General features: G+C 43.1%; 3 protein-coding genes across 3 annotated transcripts; all 3 read right to left on the bottom strand.

Moving 5' to 3' along the window:
* Nucleotides 1–47: 47 nt before the first annotated feature.
* Nucleotides 48–7,842, bottom strand: oclnb (occludin b; the record flags this gene model as incomplete). Its single annotated transcript, XM_084468940.1, has 8 exons — nucleotides 48–146; nucleotides 301–342; nucleotides 1,394–1,565; nucleotides 3,770–3,859; nucleotides 4,343–4,458; nucleotides 6,201–6,365; nucleotides 6,841–7,543; nucleotides 7,790–7,842. The coding sequence occupies 8 exons, from the start codon at nucleotides 7,840–7,842 to the stop codon at nucleotides 48–50; spliced, it is 1,440 nt and encodes a 479-aa protein (XP_084325066.1).
* A 2,295-nt stretch (nucleotides 7,843–10,137) lies between these two features.
* On the bottom strand, nucleotides 10,138–12,655 carry marveld2b (MARVEL domain containing 2b; the record flags this gene model as incomplete). The annotated part of the gene is made up of 5 exons (XM_084468939.1): nucleotides 10,138–10,281; nucleotides 10,483–10,533; nucleotides 10,618–10,789; nucleotides 10,968–11,095; nucleotides 11,405–12,655. The coding sequence occupies 5 exons, from the start codon at nucleotides 12,653–12,655 to the stop codon at nucleotides 10,138–10,140; spliced, it is 1,746 nt and encodes a 581-aa protein (XP_084325065.1).
* Nucleotides 12,656–14,788: 2,133 nt separating this feature from the next.
* ak6 (adenylate kinase 6) lies at nucleotides 14,789–17,437 on the bottom strand. Its single transcript, XM_084468361.1, has 5 exons — nucleotides 17,179–17,437; nucleotides 16,998–17,090; nucleotides 16,827–16,885; nucleotides 15,899–16,044; nucleotides 14,789–15,131 (listed from the first exon to the last, which is right to left on the bottom strand). The coding sequence occupies exons 1-5, from the start codon at nucleotides 17,213–17,215 to the stop codon at nucleotides 14,942–14,944; spliced, it is 525 nt and encodes a 174-aa protein (XP_084324487.1). The 5' UTR covers nucleotides 17,216–17,437; the 3' UTR covers nucleotides 14,789–14,941.
* Nucleotides 17,438–17,505: the final 68 nt, after the last annotated feature.

Below are 17,505 nucleotides of genomic sequence, written 5' to 3'. Positions count from 1 at the left end.
GAACAGGGGTTTTCCTTGTAGAAGCTGGGCGGTGGAGCGGTCAGGGATCATGGCCGTCTGTCGTACTGGCTGACCCTCCGCTTGATGTGAGACAGTTTAGACTTCAGATATTTGCACCTCTGCTTTTTGATTTGGTAATCTGCCGACTAAAGAGAGAAATAACATAAAAAACATGAATAAATCAATGCAAATGTGTGCCCCTGAAAAACTAAATAATAAGTGTGCTTTGGTTGGAAGACTGAACAGATTAATGGGATAATGCATGCATGTGTAGTGTATTGTTGTAGTAAATGTCCTTGCCTTTTTTATATTCTTCAGCCTGTTGAATTCATCCATGGCATCCTGCGTTAAAACAAAAACACAAAGCCTCAAATCAGACCAACGATCAGAATAGTACGCCATGAATACTTTTGATTTGCATTGAGAATTTAGATTCAGAACCCTTCTGAAACCATCCACAACATGTATACATCCATGAGGCACGTCTTTACAAGTTCAATCGACCATTATGGGTTGACGTTAATTTGAGTGTACCCGCATTGATAGCTACTTCTTAAGAAGTGCCCACTTGATAACCCCAATGAAATGCTGCATTCTGCATACTGCTGTATTTACTGCTGTTAGTTGGGCCATTTGTCTCGTGTTTTTCACCTTTGGTTGGTAACTTAGTGGCCAGCGTGCTTATAAGGTTGGTTTGGGCAGGGGCTTCTGAATGTGTTTTCCTTGGATTTTGGCACAAGGGATTATAACATCTGATCCTGTGTATTAATCAAATCACTGTCTATTAAAGTTCACTGATTAGGGTTTTAGGAAATCCCCCTTAGAATATGCTGCTGTATCTATGGTATTGTACAGAAAGATGCAGGGCAGCAGGGCCGTCACTCACATTATTAATTATCATAAATTTTTTGTTATCATATACTGTATATTATTGATCAAATATGCAAGTATGTGTTGGGTATTCTGTGAGTCATTCCAGCAGCAGATCTAATCTCATACTACTTGTCATTGCAATACACTGCATGAACCGTATCTGAAAATATTGCGTTTCTGTGTATAGAAGTTATATTCCAATAAACAAATGTTAATGTTTTTCTCCATCTCTAGTGTAGTACTAAAATTAAATGTAAATGATATCAGTTGTAAAGTCTGCTTTCAACTTAATACTCATAACTAAAACACTTTTAACTAACTAACAAATTTTTTGAAAATCACAATTTATCTGGAAAATAAATTTTTCAATGATACAGACATGAACTTTGAATTTTAATATGTTGCCTGAGTGTATAAAAAAAAGCATACAAAATGTATCAGAACACTAACTTCACACTACCCTGGGTTTGTTTTCCTCTACAGTTCCACATCAAACCAAGACGAAGGTCTACGGTCTCACCAGGAACTGAGGGCTTCCTTCTCGGTGTTGTTCGAGCTCCCGGTCCAGATCAGCCAGGCCGGCGTTGAGGTCGTCTAGTTCAGCCTGTATGCTCTTGTACTCTTGATGGTCCTTGTCAAACTGCCGTTTGTAGTCCAAGCGCTCCTGCTCATCCATGATGGGAGGAAAGTCCCTGATGAGGAGAAAGTAAAAGACCAACACTGATTAGAAATACATTATTTATTTATACTTGTACCATGTCATCTTTCCCCTGCAGCCATCTCCTTCGTTCAAATGGGATTTTCTCGCCTAGACTAAAATGTTTATGAGAAATGTCAGACCACGTCATAAAATTAATAAATTGGGGTGAACATTTGAGGTTAATTTTGAGGTGGGTTAACCCCATAAGACGTAACTTTGTCCAGATTGGTAGCGGGTCATGTTCAAGCTTGACCACATACTTTTTAACCAATTGCAAAATAGTTTAAGGTTGACGCAGTCATTGACGATGTTAGAAATTAGATAATATTTCAAAGTTGGATATCATTAGCAGAGATGTATAGTAACGAAGTAGAACTACTTCACTACTGTACTTAAGTACTAAAATGCTGTATCTGTACTTTACTGGAGTATTATTTTTTTCTCCTACTTCACTACATATTTTTGATGAGTTTAATACTTTTACTCCAATACATTTTTCATGTGCTGAATCGTTACTCGTTACAATTATAAAAATGTTATCCCATTGATTTCTGTTGGAAGACTCATTGCTCGTTGGCCGAAAACGGAAAGGGGGGATGTTTACGTTTGGTTGTAGTCTTTTCGTTCGGTTCTCCGTCTCAACAGTAGGGCTAGAACCGTACGAAAAGACTACAACCAAACATAAACAGCCAGTCTTCCAACAGAAATCAATGGGATTTACAAAATGCGATAAAATAGCAATCAAACATGACAGAAACTGTTCGCTACGATACTTGATTTGGAACAACGTTTAGGGTTGTTTTAAGGACACGTCGCCAGCCATTCTGAAGCAGGCAGGGGCGATTCTAAATTAGCCAAATACCCGAGAGAGGACTAATAGTCAAAATGTCGGTGTCAACCACTCTATTTCAACCTAGACAAACCAGAAAGGGGGCTCAATGTTCAAAATACCGGAATTGTCCTTTAACTTACCCATGGTTGTCACTTAGCCACTTTCTTGGAATACCCCTCTGGCCTTTGAGATGTTTTAGTTGTTTGTTTTTACATAACACTTGTATGTGGCCTTTGACAGCTTTAAGACAGCTCTGTATGTATTCCTGTCCTTGTACTGCTGCTACAGCCAAAGGAATTGTGTGTCCTTCAGTTTAAATATTTGAGATAATATAAACAATATGATATTCAAACTTTTGACTGCTTTCTTTAATATAAACATAACACAATAGCTTACTTTTACTTTCAGTACTTGAGTAGTACATTTTAAAATAAACTACTTGCAATACTTAAGTACAAAACATTTTGAATACTTTAGTACTTCCACTTAAGTGGGGTGTTTAAAGAACACTTCTACTTCTACTCAAGTCACTTTTTTGATACAGTACTTGTACTTTTACTTAGTCTGGGTCTCTAGTACTTTATACGTCTCTGATCATTAGCAGGAATCTCTTTCAGTTATTTATTTGGTTAGATATTTTTGACCAGCAGATGGCATGCGTCCCAATTTCTGTTAGTTTGCATGGTAACATATTTGGTTTAAATGATAACTCAATCGTCATGTAGGAGAAGCAGTCGATACCAGTTGGGCCGTACACTTCCGTGCGTTACTATGCATGAGTGATCATCTCATTATGCAAATACAAAGTTGTCCTTGTGAAATGTAAGATCCATGTTTGGCCTGAAAACAAACTCTATTTTGACTTCCACTAGTAAAGGTTACCAGAAACATTATTCTCTGTTTCCTATACGTCACATTTATATGGAGCTGATGTTGGAGGATAGCTGTTTGGTGATATTGTACAAAAAAGCGAGACAAAAAAAATTCATAAAGTTTGTTAGCAAATCATTTGGAATTATATTGTGTTGACAAATCATGCACTGGTTTCACCGTTTTTCTTTTCAAGGTTTAACCAATTTTTCCAGACCTTTCACAGTGGCAGTTCAGTCTGATCAACATCACAAATATGTGTTTTTCTAGCCACTACCTTTCTTGGAAGGGGCTGTCCTTCAGCACATTGCGACATGTGAGGTACACAGATGCAAGGCATTCAGTTACGTGCATTTTGAGAGTGATAAGATAATGGCACAAAGACAACGATACATGATTGGTTCTCAATGTCTGTCAATAATGCCCTGGTAAATGTCTTTAATATTCATATGTAGTGTTCATATTTACCCCCACGTTTCTTTTGATTTACTTACATGTTGAAATCCTCCTCGTCCAGTTCATGGCCGGAGTCTGCCTCCGAGTCCTTCTTCAGGCCTCCCAGGGAGCTGGTCATGTCCGAGTCTCTGTGAACAGGCCGCACACGCGTTAGTCACAACATTAGCTGTACACTGAGGGAGCCTTTTAAGAATATTAGATAATAAATAATAAAAAATATATATATATATATATATATATATATATATATATATATATATATATATATATATATATATATATATATATATATATATATATATATATATATATATATATATAATAATAATAATAATAATAATAATAATAATAATAATAAATATATATATATACACAGTATATATAAAATGTTAATGGCAGTTTTCTAATCTGAGAGTCTCAAATTGAGTCTTGGGTCTGAATAACCTCCCACCTATAACATTTTTGTGGATCAATTTCTTCCAGAACCAGGCACATTGTGTAGTCCAGGCCTCACAGTAAGCTCAGAGGTCCCTTATAAGCAATGGCAGGGCGGTCTGGTTGAACATGGAAACAGGTAAGACCAGCTCTCTGTTGACTGTAGGAAACCTTACCCAGGTAGGTATATGGGCTTGTTGTAGTCTGGACTGTCCAGGTACGTCCTAGGGCCCCCAACCGCATCATTGGGGTCGTTGAGCAAGACCTCTGGTTCCCCAGACACATTGTTCACCTAGATGCCCAGATTACAAGTTAAGAAGACCACTTTTTGGCATTACCATGCAAAAGTAGGCCATACAAATTGCTTGGTTATACAACTAATAGTTCAAGGAACAATGGCTTTAATGGTTTCATTGGTTCTCTGTTCTACTCGATGTATTACATATTTATTTGAAATGCATTCGTCACCGGCACTGCACATTTCTGGAATTTTCCCAGTACATGCCTACATTATTCGAGTTCTTCCACTTCGAACCAAGCCTTAATAAAAACAAACTGAAGCTGATGGCATTGCAGCTACCAAAACATACAGTCTGCAGCAGTTCACAAGGTTTCTTCAGAACGGTCATTTGACACCAAAGATGCACTAAAGCGCTCGAGTTCACTCCTGATCCCTTATGCTGATTTCTACAGCAGCTAACCGTTTAGGGTATTCCAACCTAAGCATTAAGCACAGCTCTCACAGTGGTTGGGAAGAAGACTTCATAAGAATTACGGTTCTCAGATTCTTTGTTTTTTTTATTGGGCTCCTGAATCATTTTGTTTGGATAAGACTCTTGAATTCAATGGGCTATTTCTATCCAAATTAGTTAAACCATTTTATGGCATCTGGATTAGAATTCTGCAGGTAGCCTCAAGACTGTACAACTGAAACCAGGGTTGTTGTTTTTATTGGTAGATCTGGCAACCTGCCAAGACACTGGCCATAAACAAATAATAATAGGTTCAGAGCAATAACAAATAACCACTCATCAAGGGAGAAGGGTGCTCATCTTCCCAATCCTGACTGTTCTGGTCAAACTGACTTCTTCATTGGGTGAATGGAGAGGACTGGGTCGTGACTGGGTGGGTTTCAGACCAGAGTATCGAGTATCCAGGCCAACATAGCATATGGATTACAACCACCACACCCAACATTAACATCATCTTGAGCAGATGAAAATTGCAATTAAATGTAATACCTCATGCCAAATGTTGAAAGTGAAGTAACATTTCCAGTAAGGAAGGAATATTTTTGTTTTATACAACTACAAAAAGGTATACGATTGTAGTTGATTTAGCCATTAGATTGACTAATAAATACATTTAATCAACCATGTTTTTGAAATGTGTCTTACTTTACTATGACTTTACTTCCTTGCCTTTGCTCTTGTTAAACTCTAGTTTATTTTTGGAATAGGAACCAGTCAGGTCTGCATTGTCAACAATGTTCTTGTCCAGGACCAACCGGTTCCACCACTTTATAACCACATACCAGAATGCTACCGAAACTGTGATGACACAGGAAACTTTTCCCTTAACACTTGCCTTAAAAACAAAGCTGTCTTGTTTATTATAAAAACCATGTCCCAAAGCTAGTTTTACAAATATCTTAAAACCTTAAAACCCTTAAGGGCCAACTAACATTTCCAGAATGTCTAATGGGTGGCTGGGTGGGGGTTGGCATCATCCAGCCCCACCTGTGGTTGTCTCTGGTGTATGCATTATTCCCCTTCACAGCTTCAGCCTCCTCAAAATAAAACGTTCCTTCTCTCAACCGTACTTTATTAAACTATAGTTTTGTATCAATTCTTTTCCATTCGATTTCCCCATTGAAACATATTTTATATTAAAAAAGTAGTACATAAATCTAGGGTCTGTGGTAGTCTAATGCAAAACATAAAAAGGTCAATGTGATTGGTTTGCAGGTTCAGACCAGCGTACTACATTGGGTGAATGGGTGAGGTTCTGCTCAATTGGTGAGGTTTCACTCACCCATTCACCGATGCTGTTGGGGAAGCCATCCTTGAGGCTCTTCACCTCCTCCCACAGGACGCGGTCTCTGCCTCGGCGCCGGAGCGCGCCGCGGGTCTTTATGGCGAACACCATCAGGATGATGAGACCCACGACAATCAGGAAGCCCAGGACGATGGCGATAGCCTGGAGGAGACATGGAGATCCACAGGTGAATCTTTAGTTTCAGTCTGGTGGGGGGGTGGAGGTTGTAAGGAAGAGGGGGCAGTAGTGAAGAAGGAGGATAACTGTTACAAACACTGCTGTAAGACAGACCGGGATAAAACAGAGGAGCTCTTCAAGTGAATCGAAGAGTTACTTCAATTCATTTGATACAAAAAGGAATACCAGCTCAACATGCTGGTGTTAAGCGTGCTTTGCTTAATAGAGATAGTCAGCAATGTAAAAAGTGGGGGAAGTAAAATCGGTGAGAATGAGCTAAACCAGCTATTCTAACAAAGAAATCGGTTGCAGACCAGTTAAAGGGAGTCCTGTTACAGATATAACAAATATATCACCAAAGGAGATAGTTGTGTTTGAACAGAATTGAAAGTGAAAAAGTGCCTGGTTATATTTAAACGCAGGACTATAGGGGTGAAGTCCCCAGGACGGAGGAGCCTACCTCCTGGGGCTCCACCACGCAGTAGGAGTAGAGGTACTGATTGATGAAGATCCCCTGGGCCTGGTTCTGGTTCTGGTACTGGGCACACAGCTGCTGGATCTGGCTGTAGACGGCCGAGCCCGAGCTCTGCGCCGTGGGGTTCACGGCCACCAGGTACACGATGGTGGCGATCAGCATCATGAACGCCAGGATGGCCGAGATGATGATGGCCGCCAGGAAGAACTTGGGCGAGCGCGACGACGCCTGGCGGGACACCACCAGCACGAAGATGACCAGCACGGCGATGAAGGTGATGGCCGCCATGGCGATCATGAAGCCCTTCCCCGCCCGGGGGTCCATGTACTGGCTCCCGTAGGAGCTGCCGCCGCCGAAGCCACTCCCCCCGCCGCCGAAGGAGCTCCCGCCGAAGGAGCTCCCGCCAAAGGAGGACCCCACCCCCCCGAACGAGCCAGTGCCTCCGAAGCCGCCGCCGCCGAAGCCCGGAATCAGGCTGCCCAGGCCCCCGCCCGAAATGTTGTCGTAGGCCAGCGTGGACGCCACGCAGGCAAACACCGCCACGCACATGACCACGATGATGATGCTCATGATCTTGATGATGCCCGGCGGCGAGCCCCAGCGGTAGTAGTGGAGGAAGTCCGACTCGGGGTAGTGGGACGGCACCGGGTGGGAGTAGCGCTCGCTGTGCTTGTGTCTGCTGCCATGGCTACCGGGAGGGAGGGGTGGTGTTAGCTCGCTGCTACGCTAACCCTTGATATTTTAAGGATTTTTTTGTTCGTTTTTTTTTAGGTCAATTGCTCAGGTCAGACTTAAACATTACATTAATACCTACATTAAAATGTATTCATTATTAGGAATGTTATCTGCCAAAATATTGTGGCTGAATATATGATAATGACAATGTGGTGGTAGAAGCAAGGAACAGTAGTAATAGCGCAGGAGGTTAACTTACTGTCTGTGGGTGCCCGGCTGGTATGGGGGCGGGCTGAGCTTCTTGGCCGGCATTTGTATTTACCTGCGATTAATAATAGTAGACTATGTTACACACACACACACACACACACACACACACACACACACACACACACACACACACACACACACACACACACACACACACACACACACACACACACACACACACACACACACACACACACACACACACACACACACACACACACACACAGGTGGGAGTCAGGTGGGTTCCCAATTGCGAATGATTAGCCTATAGGTTACTGTAGGAGCTTGTAGAACATAAAGAGATAGAAAACAAAACGTATAGGAGAAAGGTGAGGGAAAGATACAAATAACGGCTTGGATCGCTGATGCCGTTTAACATTGCAAAAAAATAAAATAATAATAAAAAAAAGTTTACCAGAAAATAAGTAGGCCTAGGCATAATATAATAGTCTTAATCTCCGAGCTAATAAACAGTTTGCGCGTCACCACAACCTCAACACGTTGACAGATCTGCTCGGTAAAGACGGAATGTAAAAACGGAAACTTGTGACCGAATAATCAACAAAACATCGAGAGTATCCCTAAATAACCTACTTAAACCGAACAGAAGTCTGATATCACAGCCAAGGCTGCATCAATAGATAATGTAGACTTATAGATGGAGCTCACCTGTTAAAACTCAAAAGGAAGTTGAGTTATATCGACTTTGTCAGTATTATGCGCGCCTCCAATGCTAACCAAATGTCTGCTTGGGTTTAAGGTGATGTTTGTCGCACGGAAGGGATCATATGGATGGTCCTTCAGGAGAGGGCCGACCTGATGATGGGTGGGCCACACCCTTGCATTCTTATTGGCGAAGAGCGCATCCACTCTCAACCCCACCTACAGGTGGCCTTTCCTCACCCAACCTGTAGGTTCGGGTGAGAGTGGACGCTCTCTTCGCCAATAAGAATGCAAAGGTGTGGCCCACCCATCAGCAGGTCAGGTCTGATGACCGACAAAACGGTTGGCACACTAGTATGTTTACGCATGAAGCGTTTTGTTGAGAGCATGACCTAGAACACGAAATAAGATCGCGCGCGTGCACACACACACACACACACACACACACACACACACACACACACACACACACACACACACACACACACACACACACACACACACACACACACACACACACACACACACACACACACACACACACACACACACACACACACACACACTTTTTTTTTGGTACAGCAGTCTGGGCAGCCAAACTGAGAGGCAAAGTGTTGAAATACTTGGTAATCTCGTCGGAAATCTCCTAGGAGTGGCAACTAATGCTTGACAAAATTGACAAAAACGGGGACACTCTTAAGGGATATGTCACAAAAGGTCCATAAAAAAGAAAAGAAAAACTGTTCTAAGGTCAGCGTTGGAACTGGTTTTGTTTGAAAGGCTGTGGTAACGTTCTCCACCTATAAGAGGGGCTAAGGTGGAGTAGTGTGACAGTGCAGTGGTTCTGTTAGGACAAGACCCCTTGTGTTCTGCATCAGCAGACTAATTTCTCCCTGCACCGGTTGCAGAGTGACCAAACTAAATGACCCAAAACACATACATAACAAATTAAGTCTTTGTCTGAATTGACCAAATCCTAATAGTGATGCTCTGAGAATCTCTTGAAAGTAGGTCAGTTAATGGACAAAAAACCTATATATAAATCTTCATATCAATACATTATTGATATGTTAGATATGTTCAGTGTTCAGGAATCAGGAATTCATGATCAGATGAACAACTAGGATCTAGGTGAGGCATACGTCATATCAATCATACTTTGTCTCATGATTCTGGCCCTTTTTGGCTACCATGAATTTCTATGCAGCATTTTTCAGCTGGACATGTTTTGCTGTAGTGAAAACATGAATACATCTAATGCAGGCTACCACTTTGCCTCTCACTCATAAGTAAACAAAGGGTACGGTGGATAGTTGAAAGTAATAAAATAATGAATAGTACAATGCAACCATCATTTCAATTATAAAAAATGTATTTCCAGTTACAGGGCAAAGGGTTGAATGCGCTAGGTTAAAAATATTAAAATAAATTGGTTACATTACAACTATTAAAAACAATCAAAATACAATTACAGGAAAATACTAATCACGCATAAACATTTTCAATGGCATAATTAAAGTATTTTTCTATAATTAAGAACCGAAAGTATAGTAGGCTATAATTTGAACTTTTGGGAGTTTTTGTGTTTGAAATTGAATGTATTGACTAGAAAATATCTACATATAATATATACATTCTATATGCATGCGTATACATTTGGAAGAGGTGTAGTGTTCAGGTTTGAACGCTCTTAGCCGAGCTGCTCAGGCCATCGTTCGAGCCGTGGACCTTGTTGTACTCTTGAATCTTGTACTTGATGTGTGCCAGTTTGTTCTTCAGATATTCACATCTATCTCGCTTTTCCAAAAATGTTGGGTCCTAAAATAAAAAGGAAAATAATCAATAATAAATTTTCTTTATATATATATTTTTAATAATCATTTGTTGGAATTACATTTGACTGAAAAATTATAATTCCGAATGGCAAAATACAGTCAGTCCATTTCAGCAAGACAGATTTTGCTTATCCAAAATTATGAAAATAATGACCCTAAAATGAGGTGAAGGTTGTATACTCACAGCTTTCTTCTTCTGGTATTCCAATATAATGCCATCGATGCGGTCTTTTTCCTGAAAATTTGAGATTTTATTCAGGTTACATTATCTGTCTATTTATTGTAGTTTATTTGGTGACGTAAATGTTTGAATATTTACCATCTGACTAGATGGGCGAGGCGGTAGGCTGGACATCAGTTCGTCCATCTCCCCAAACCTCTTGGCGATTGCCTGCACCTCGGCATGCAGCTCCTTGTACTCTGCGTATTGGTCATTAAAAACAGCCTTATACTGATCTCTCTGTTCTTCCGATTGGATACTGGGATACTTCCTGCGGGGGAAAAATCAAAAACACAGTTAGATCGCTGGTCCCTGAGCAAGATGCCTCACCCTGACTGCTACTGACGAGCTGGCTGTCGCCCTGCGTGGTTGACTCCGTCGGTGTGTGAATGTGTGAATGAATGGTAAGGAAAGGTAAGAGTGAGAAAGTATCAAAGTCAAGTGCTCACGCCACATAGTCCGCTATGATGACGGGTTTGGGGATGTGCCCGGCTGGGATGTAACCCTGGAGGATCTCCGGCTCCAGGGGCATGGGCAGACCAGCCCGGGAGTTGGTCCGGCTGTAAGCATCATCTCGCTGAAAGGTGGGGAGGGGGGTGGCCTCTGATGCCCGAGAACCTCCTCCGTTGAGCTTTTAGGACAAAGGTTGTAGATACTGGTTAGGGTTTTGTTAGAGTACCGTATAGTGGTTTGACTTTGAGGCAGGTATAGTCCTGAAAACTTACTATGGATATCGGTAAGGATGACGTAATCGTTTCCATCTGAGACAAGGAAATACAAAAAAGGAAAAAAAAAGGACAATTAGGACCAAACTGCATTGAGTAAAACTACTGCCTAATGATGAGCAAACGTCAGAGTGCCTCTCTGTCACAGCAGTTCCGTTCACCTCCTGGTCTAGCGCTGCCTTCCTCATGCGCGCCGCCTCGTGCCGCCACAGCATCAGACACACGCCCGCGCCCACGAAGTACAGCGTCATGGTGAGGAACAGGAAGACCATGGCGGCCGTCTGGCCCGCCTCCGTGCGGCAGAAGGCCCCGTTCACGCCATTGTTGAACACCGGCATGCTGCACAGGCCCCCGCGGGTGGTGTCCCGGACGTACACCACGCCCGCCGCCAGGTACAGCACGCCCAGTGTCACGTTGACGATGCACTCGGTCGGGGGCCACCAGGACGAGTCCAGCAGGATGGCGCGGTAGTACAGGCTCATCCCCAGCACCAGGATGATCACTGTGACGATCCACGCCAGGCCGGCCACCACCAGGATGAACGGCGTCTTGGGGCCCGTGTAGCGGATACCGCCCTGCCCGTAGGCCGCGCCCATGGCCCCGCCGCCCAGCCCCCCGTAGACCTGCGGCTCAGAGTAGCCGAAAAGGTTGAACCACTCGTTGTCCTTGTGCACGTAGGCGCACACGCAGGCGAACACAGCCGCGCCCAGCAGCAGCTCCACACAGCCCAGGATGCGCAGCAGCCCCGCCCACGACTTCATGTAGGCGTAGCGCAGGTGGTAGTCCTCCACGCGCTCGCTGTAGGTCATGGCCGAGCTGTTGGTGTGCGCCTCCGACACCGAGCCCAGCGCCTCGGCGCCCAGCAGCAGGCCGTCGCGCTCCGTCCGGGGGGCATAGCCACTGCCCGAGCCGCCATAGCGGTCCGCGTAGGAGCCGGGGAGGGACGGGGACGGGGGCGGCGAGTGGGGAGGGGAGCAGCGGACCCCCGACGTGGAGCGGTTGCGGCCGTCTGCCGCCTCCGTCCAGGGGGGAGAGAGGGGGGCGGGGTCCTGGGGAGCTGGAGGAGGAGGAGCCGGCCAGCCCTGGGTGAGGCTTCTACCGCTGCTGCGGAAGAAGTTCTTCACGGAGTCTGGGACAAAGCGGTGCACGGGTTTGATGTCCATGGCCTGGCTGTCGGGGTCCAGGGGGTTGTCCCCCACGCTGCTGGGAGTGCCGTAGAGGCTGCCTCCCACCGCAGGTGCCTCGGGCAAGGGGGGTGGGGGCAGGGGGTCCGAGCTGACGGCGAGGTCAGCCCCGCGCTGCATGACTGGTGGTGTGTCCCGCCACAAGGAGCCCAGGGGGACCTCGTCGTAGTAGGGGCTCTCCCGCACATAGTCCACACGGGTAGCATAACCATTGGGCCCCGAATACATTGGCGATCCCTTTGTTCTTTTCTCTGAGCAGAAAGAAAGCAGCAACTGGAAGATTAAGAACAAAATACAAACCGTTTCTCTCAGTCCAAAAATGTGTGTTCATGTGTTAAAGTTACTGCACTGGAACATTGTTAAAAAGTTTAATAAATTACGGTCATTATTTGGTCAATGAAAATGTTGGCACAGTTAAAGGGTGTCAACAAGCAGTAAATTATACAGCAAAACAGATGGTTCCAGTGGTAACGATAGTTTTAAACTGCAAAGTAACCCTGTAGAAACGGCCATCGCACAGTCAAACAAAAAATACGTCATTCAAAAGTAAAACGATTCGTCATAGTTTCAGTCATAGTCTATCCTAAAACCTTAACGTTACACACTGCACAAAAATGCACGGTCTACTCGGCCATCGATAAAAGCCAAGGGTCTGTGTCACTCGAACAATTCACAATGTAAGCGATGGAAACTTTTAAGGCGTAAGCTTTAGCTCCAAACAAAACAATCGAGTTTGCTATCAAACGCAATATTAACACAATACAACGTCCTATCGTTGTGTATTTACCTCTACACCACCTGTCGATCTCTTGGCCAGCAGCAGTTTCTGCAGACAGGTCGGAAGACCCACGTGACCTCCCACTCCCTTATGCCGTGCGTAAAGCTGGTTTTGGGGTGAATGGTGTGCGAAAACCTGGTTTTTGGGTGAAGACAAGTGGCGATACGAACCATCAGCTCGGAGCCCAGGAAGTGACCTCCCTCTCCATTTTGTTTGTGCATGAAGCTGGTTATGGGTGAATACGACAGGCGAACCATCAGCTCGGAGCGCAGGTGGGGGCCGCCCATCTGCCGGCGGGCCGGTCCAACCTGTATGGTTGCTTTCATTCAACTCAGAGACTGTAATGCTACTGGGCCAGCTTCTACTCCACAGGAAACTCACACAGCGGAAACAACACCCCAAATACAGTAGGCTTCAATACATTTTTGAAAAAGTGACTTATAATAAGCCACCTTTTAAAATAATAAAATCTGTTAACACATTTACAGGCTTCGATCTTAATTTTTGTATACCCAAATGATGTGCTTCAAGTTGGATAGTGAGACAAAGACCCACCCTTTTTCGTGGATGTTAAGGTCCATATCTTTGCACGGTCACAATGAAAAGTTTCACCTATGGTAGGCTGGGCCGTTACCTGAGCCCTTACTGCGCCAAGGGAGTCCGACTATCGAGGGAGGCTATGCAGATTGTTTCAACATCATGATGCAAAAAAAATTCATATAGTATTTTAGCAGACGCTATTATCGAAAGTGTGTGTGTGTGGGGGGGGGGGGGGGGGGGGGATTCTGAGGAAAAAATCAGAACTAAGGAATTCTGAGGAAAAAAGTCAGAATTCTGACTTTAATCATAGAATTTTGACTTCTCAAGACTTCTCTCAGAATTCTGATAATAAGGTCAGAACTCAATTTTTTTTTCTTATGTGTGGCCCTAATCCTCTTCCATATAATCTTAATGAGGATGAGGACTATTTCATCATACATGATGCATCATAGCTTTTTGCGCGGTGGTGGGGCCCCATGTTGTGCAGAATGTTTGTTAATGTTTATTGTTTATTAATTTTTATTTTTTCACCCCTGCCCTTCAAACAGTCTGAGTCCTCCACTGGTGGTCTGTATGGGGGGCATAGCCTACTGTCTAGAAAGGGGAGGACCGGAGGGTCCTACCACTCTAGGAGCTAGAGGGGCACAAGAACAGATTTAACCTGAGACTAAAACAACGGTATATCCTGCTAATCATATCCATCAAATAATGGGATCCTGGGCAGAGGCTGCAAGAATACAGGGACTTGTAAAAGATTGCATTTGCTCTAGTGCGGCACCATATAAAGATATAGCCTACTGCAACTGTGTGGGCTATACTGGTATCATTGACTTTAATAAAGGCTGTTTATTTAAAATTGCTTTAACGTTTCACTAGAATGGCACCTAGCTGGGGACATTTATATACCAATACGTTTCAGAACTAAATAATCCTTTAAATGGACATTTCTTTCTATCACTTTCAGAATTACCTTCGTCGCACAAATGGGATTTTGTCTGGTTGTCTGGTTGAAAAACAAAACATTCAAAAAGTATGGATGATTTCATTTTTTTATTCAAAAAGAAAGAAAGTCACACATGCCTACTAATTTCCCAGTAAAGTTTGTCTTCTGCGAATACTCCACATTATAATGTCCATATCTTGCTCTATTTGTGAGGACCAATCCTACAAGCCAACGTACGTGTACTTCCTACACACTAGTTGTTGTTTTTGATCCACTGGTCCATCCACTCGACAATACGATCCATGTTGCTCTCAAGGTCCTCAGGCTTATTGCTCGGGAGCTGGTGAACCAGGTCAGCCTTGTACGCTTCCATGGCCTCCTCATAAATGGTCTGAAAGATCTCACATTGCACGTTGTCCTGCAGCTTTTTCCCTGTGTAGCCCCTACCGAATTGGAAAGCATATCATGGCATTATAGGCAAGGCAACCTTATTTATATAGCACTCTTCATACACAAGGCAGACTCAAAGTGATTCACATAAAAATATTGTAATACAATAAAATAATTAATAATAAAAGAAAATAGAGAAATAAATGAAAATAAAGGCAAAGTTAAAAAAATGCATTGTAGAAAAAGTGCAAAAGTTAAAAGTGCAATGTATTTAAGATTTAGCAGAAAGCTAAAGTAAAAGTGGTAAGAGGGGGCAAGTCTTAAATCCTCAGGGAGTTTGTTCCAGCTATTTGTTGCATAGTCACTAAATCCTTATAGGACGGCATATCAGTGACAAGGCCAAGTCTTCTGAAGACATGCAAGATTAGATAACCCTTTATAAATTATAGAAGAGAATTTCAGGAGTGTGTGAAGTATTTACTTAATTTAAAAAAAAAAGCTGCTGTAGGTAAGTACATCGAGTATAATTAAGTTAGAAATGCCAAAGCCGTCTGTCAGCTATTAGTGAGGAAAATGCTTTGAGAAAATATCTGTTGTTGTTGACTAAGACTTTAGAAAGCCAACCTCCATTTCTGACCAATCAGGTAGTAACATTTGTGCACCAATAGTCAATGATGGAGAGACATTAGGAGTCAGCGAGAGGGTTGGTTATTTCTAAATATTGCTTTCTTCAGCTCTCTCTTTACAACTCACAAATCTTACCTACAGCACCTTGAACAAACATTTAATTCCTACCTAAACAGCTTAATGTTTCAGTTACCTGCTTTCTAGACGGCTGTAGAGATTTGTGTTATCCGTGCGAAGGACAAACACAATATGAAACCAGCGCTCTGGGAAAAAGTCACAACCATGATAGTCCACTATGACTCCCCCGTCCACCATCTTGTCCTCAAGCTCATCCACCACCTGACGAAACATTAGCAAAACAACATCAGTATACATAACCATATATTTCATGTTTGGTGAATAACTCGTCAGCCGTCTGCTACATCTAGCACAGGGGTCAGCAAGCCGTGGCTCAGGAGCCCAACGGGGCTCTTCCACCCCTCTACAGTGGCTCCACGTAGCTTTGAATTTAAAAATAAATGATAAAAACTTTTTATTTCAAAAGGGAACACCTTATTTTGGAGATCAAGGTGATACTGTGACACTAAAATAGCAAGCGTTTTAATATTTTGTCAACTAAAATAAACGTCACATCCTACACACCCACAGTTCATAAATGCAACATACTATCGGCTATTGTTTCATTTCTATGTAGTATAACTATATACAGTATAAAAGGTTAGATGCTGGGTTATCTTCATTTAAGGGGTCGAAGAGGTTTTGTGGCTCGAGATAATTTTATTTGGTGGGAGGGACCAGAGATGTCTCTTCTGATAGTGAAGGTTGCCGACCCCAGGTCTAGAATGGAGGTAAAGCCCAATGTGTTAACTTGTATCGTAAGGATTGTGGTTGTCATTAGCTCTCTGCATTGCATACCTGATGCATTTGTTTTATTACCATTTAGCTTATGACAGTCTGGACCACAGATTATTTCTATTAATCTCACCAGTTTTATTTCTATGTATATATCATATCTCATAAGGTAGTTCAACACATTTGGCCAAAAATGTTTCAGTTGAGAGAATTCAATACATGTAAATTAAATATTCGACTAGTGGTTTTATATATTGACTTTTACTCACCCTATCCTCATCCAAAACAGGGCACTGGTAGTCGTCATCAAAACCATCAAAGAGCTGACCTGGGGGGGAACATCAAGACCATGACCAGCTGTGTGTGTGTGTGTGTGTGTGTGTGTGTGTGTGTGTGTGTGTGTGTTTCTGAATAACAAAGTTATTAGTTGTTAGTCTCACCTTCTTGTGCTAGGTCGCCTATGTTGATATAAGTGAGGCCCGTCCGTTGGGCAAGCTCTTTACCTAGGGTTGTCTTTCCAACTCCAGGCGTACCTGTAACAATAGACACACAAGTGGTCTGTTTGGACTGGATCGTAACTTTAAAACGTTAACCAGCTAAACTCACGGTGACTTCACTCACCTGTGAGCAGAATGTTGGGTCGTTTCATTATCTTCATTACTTTAACTTGACTTGTAGAGCGAGGCAGCGGCTGGGTTCCTTGAAGAAAGGGTGCAGGTAGTCGAGTTGTTTTCAGCCTTTCTTTATATTTGTAATCGGCTATATTGTTATAGTGATTAAACGCACATTTAGCTCCGTTTTATCCAGCGTTGTGTTAGACGCATGCGTACTGCGTAGCTCAGCGTGCTCTCACAACAGGAAGACTCCTACGTCACTAGAGTGCGCCGTAGCGTTATACCCAATCCCCCTCAGTTTTAAGTTTCAGGTAGTCGATAAGTGGTTTCAGCC

This window comes from Micromesistius poutassou, assembly GCF_964030765.1.
Source record: "Micromesistius poutassou genome assembly, chromosome: 5".
Taxonomy (NCBI): domain Eukaryota; kingdom Metazoa; phylum Chordata; class Actinopteri; order Gadiformes; family Gadidae; genus Micromesistius; species Micromesistius poutassou.
The sequence above is the reverse complement of the archived record's forward strand: the minus strand, read 5'-3'. Positions and strand labels throughout refer to the sequence as shown.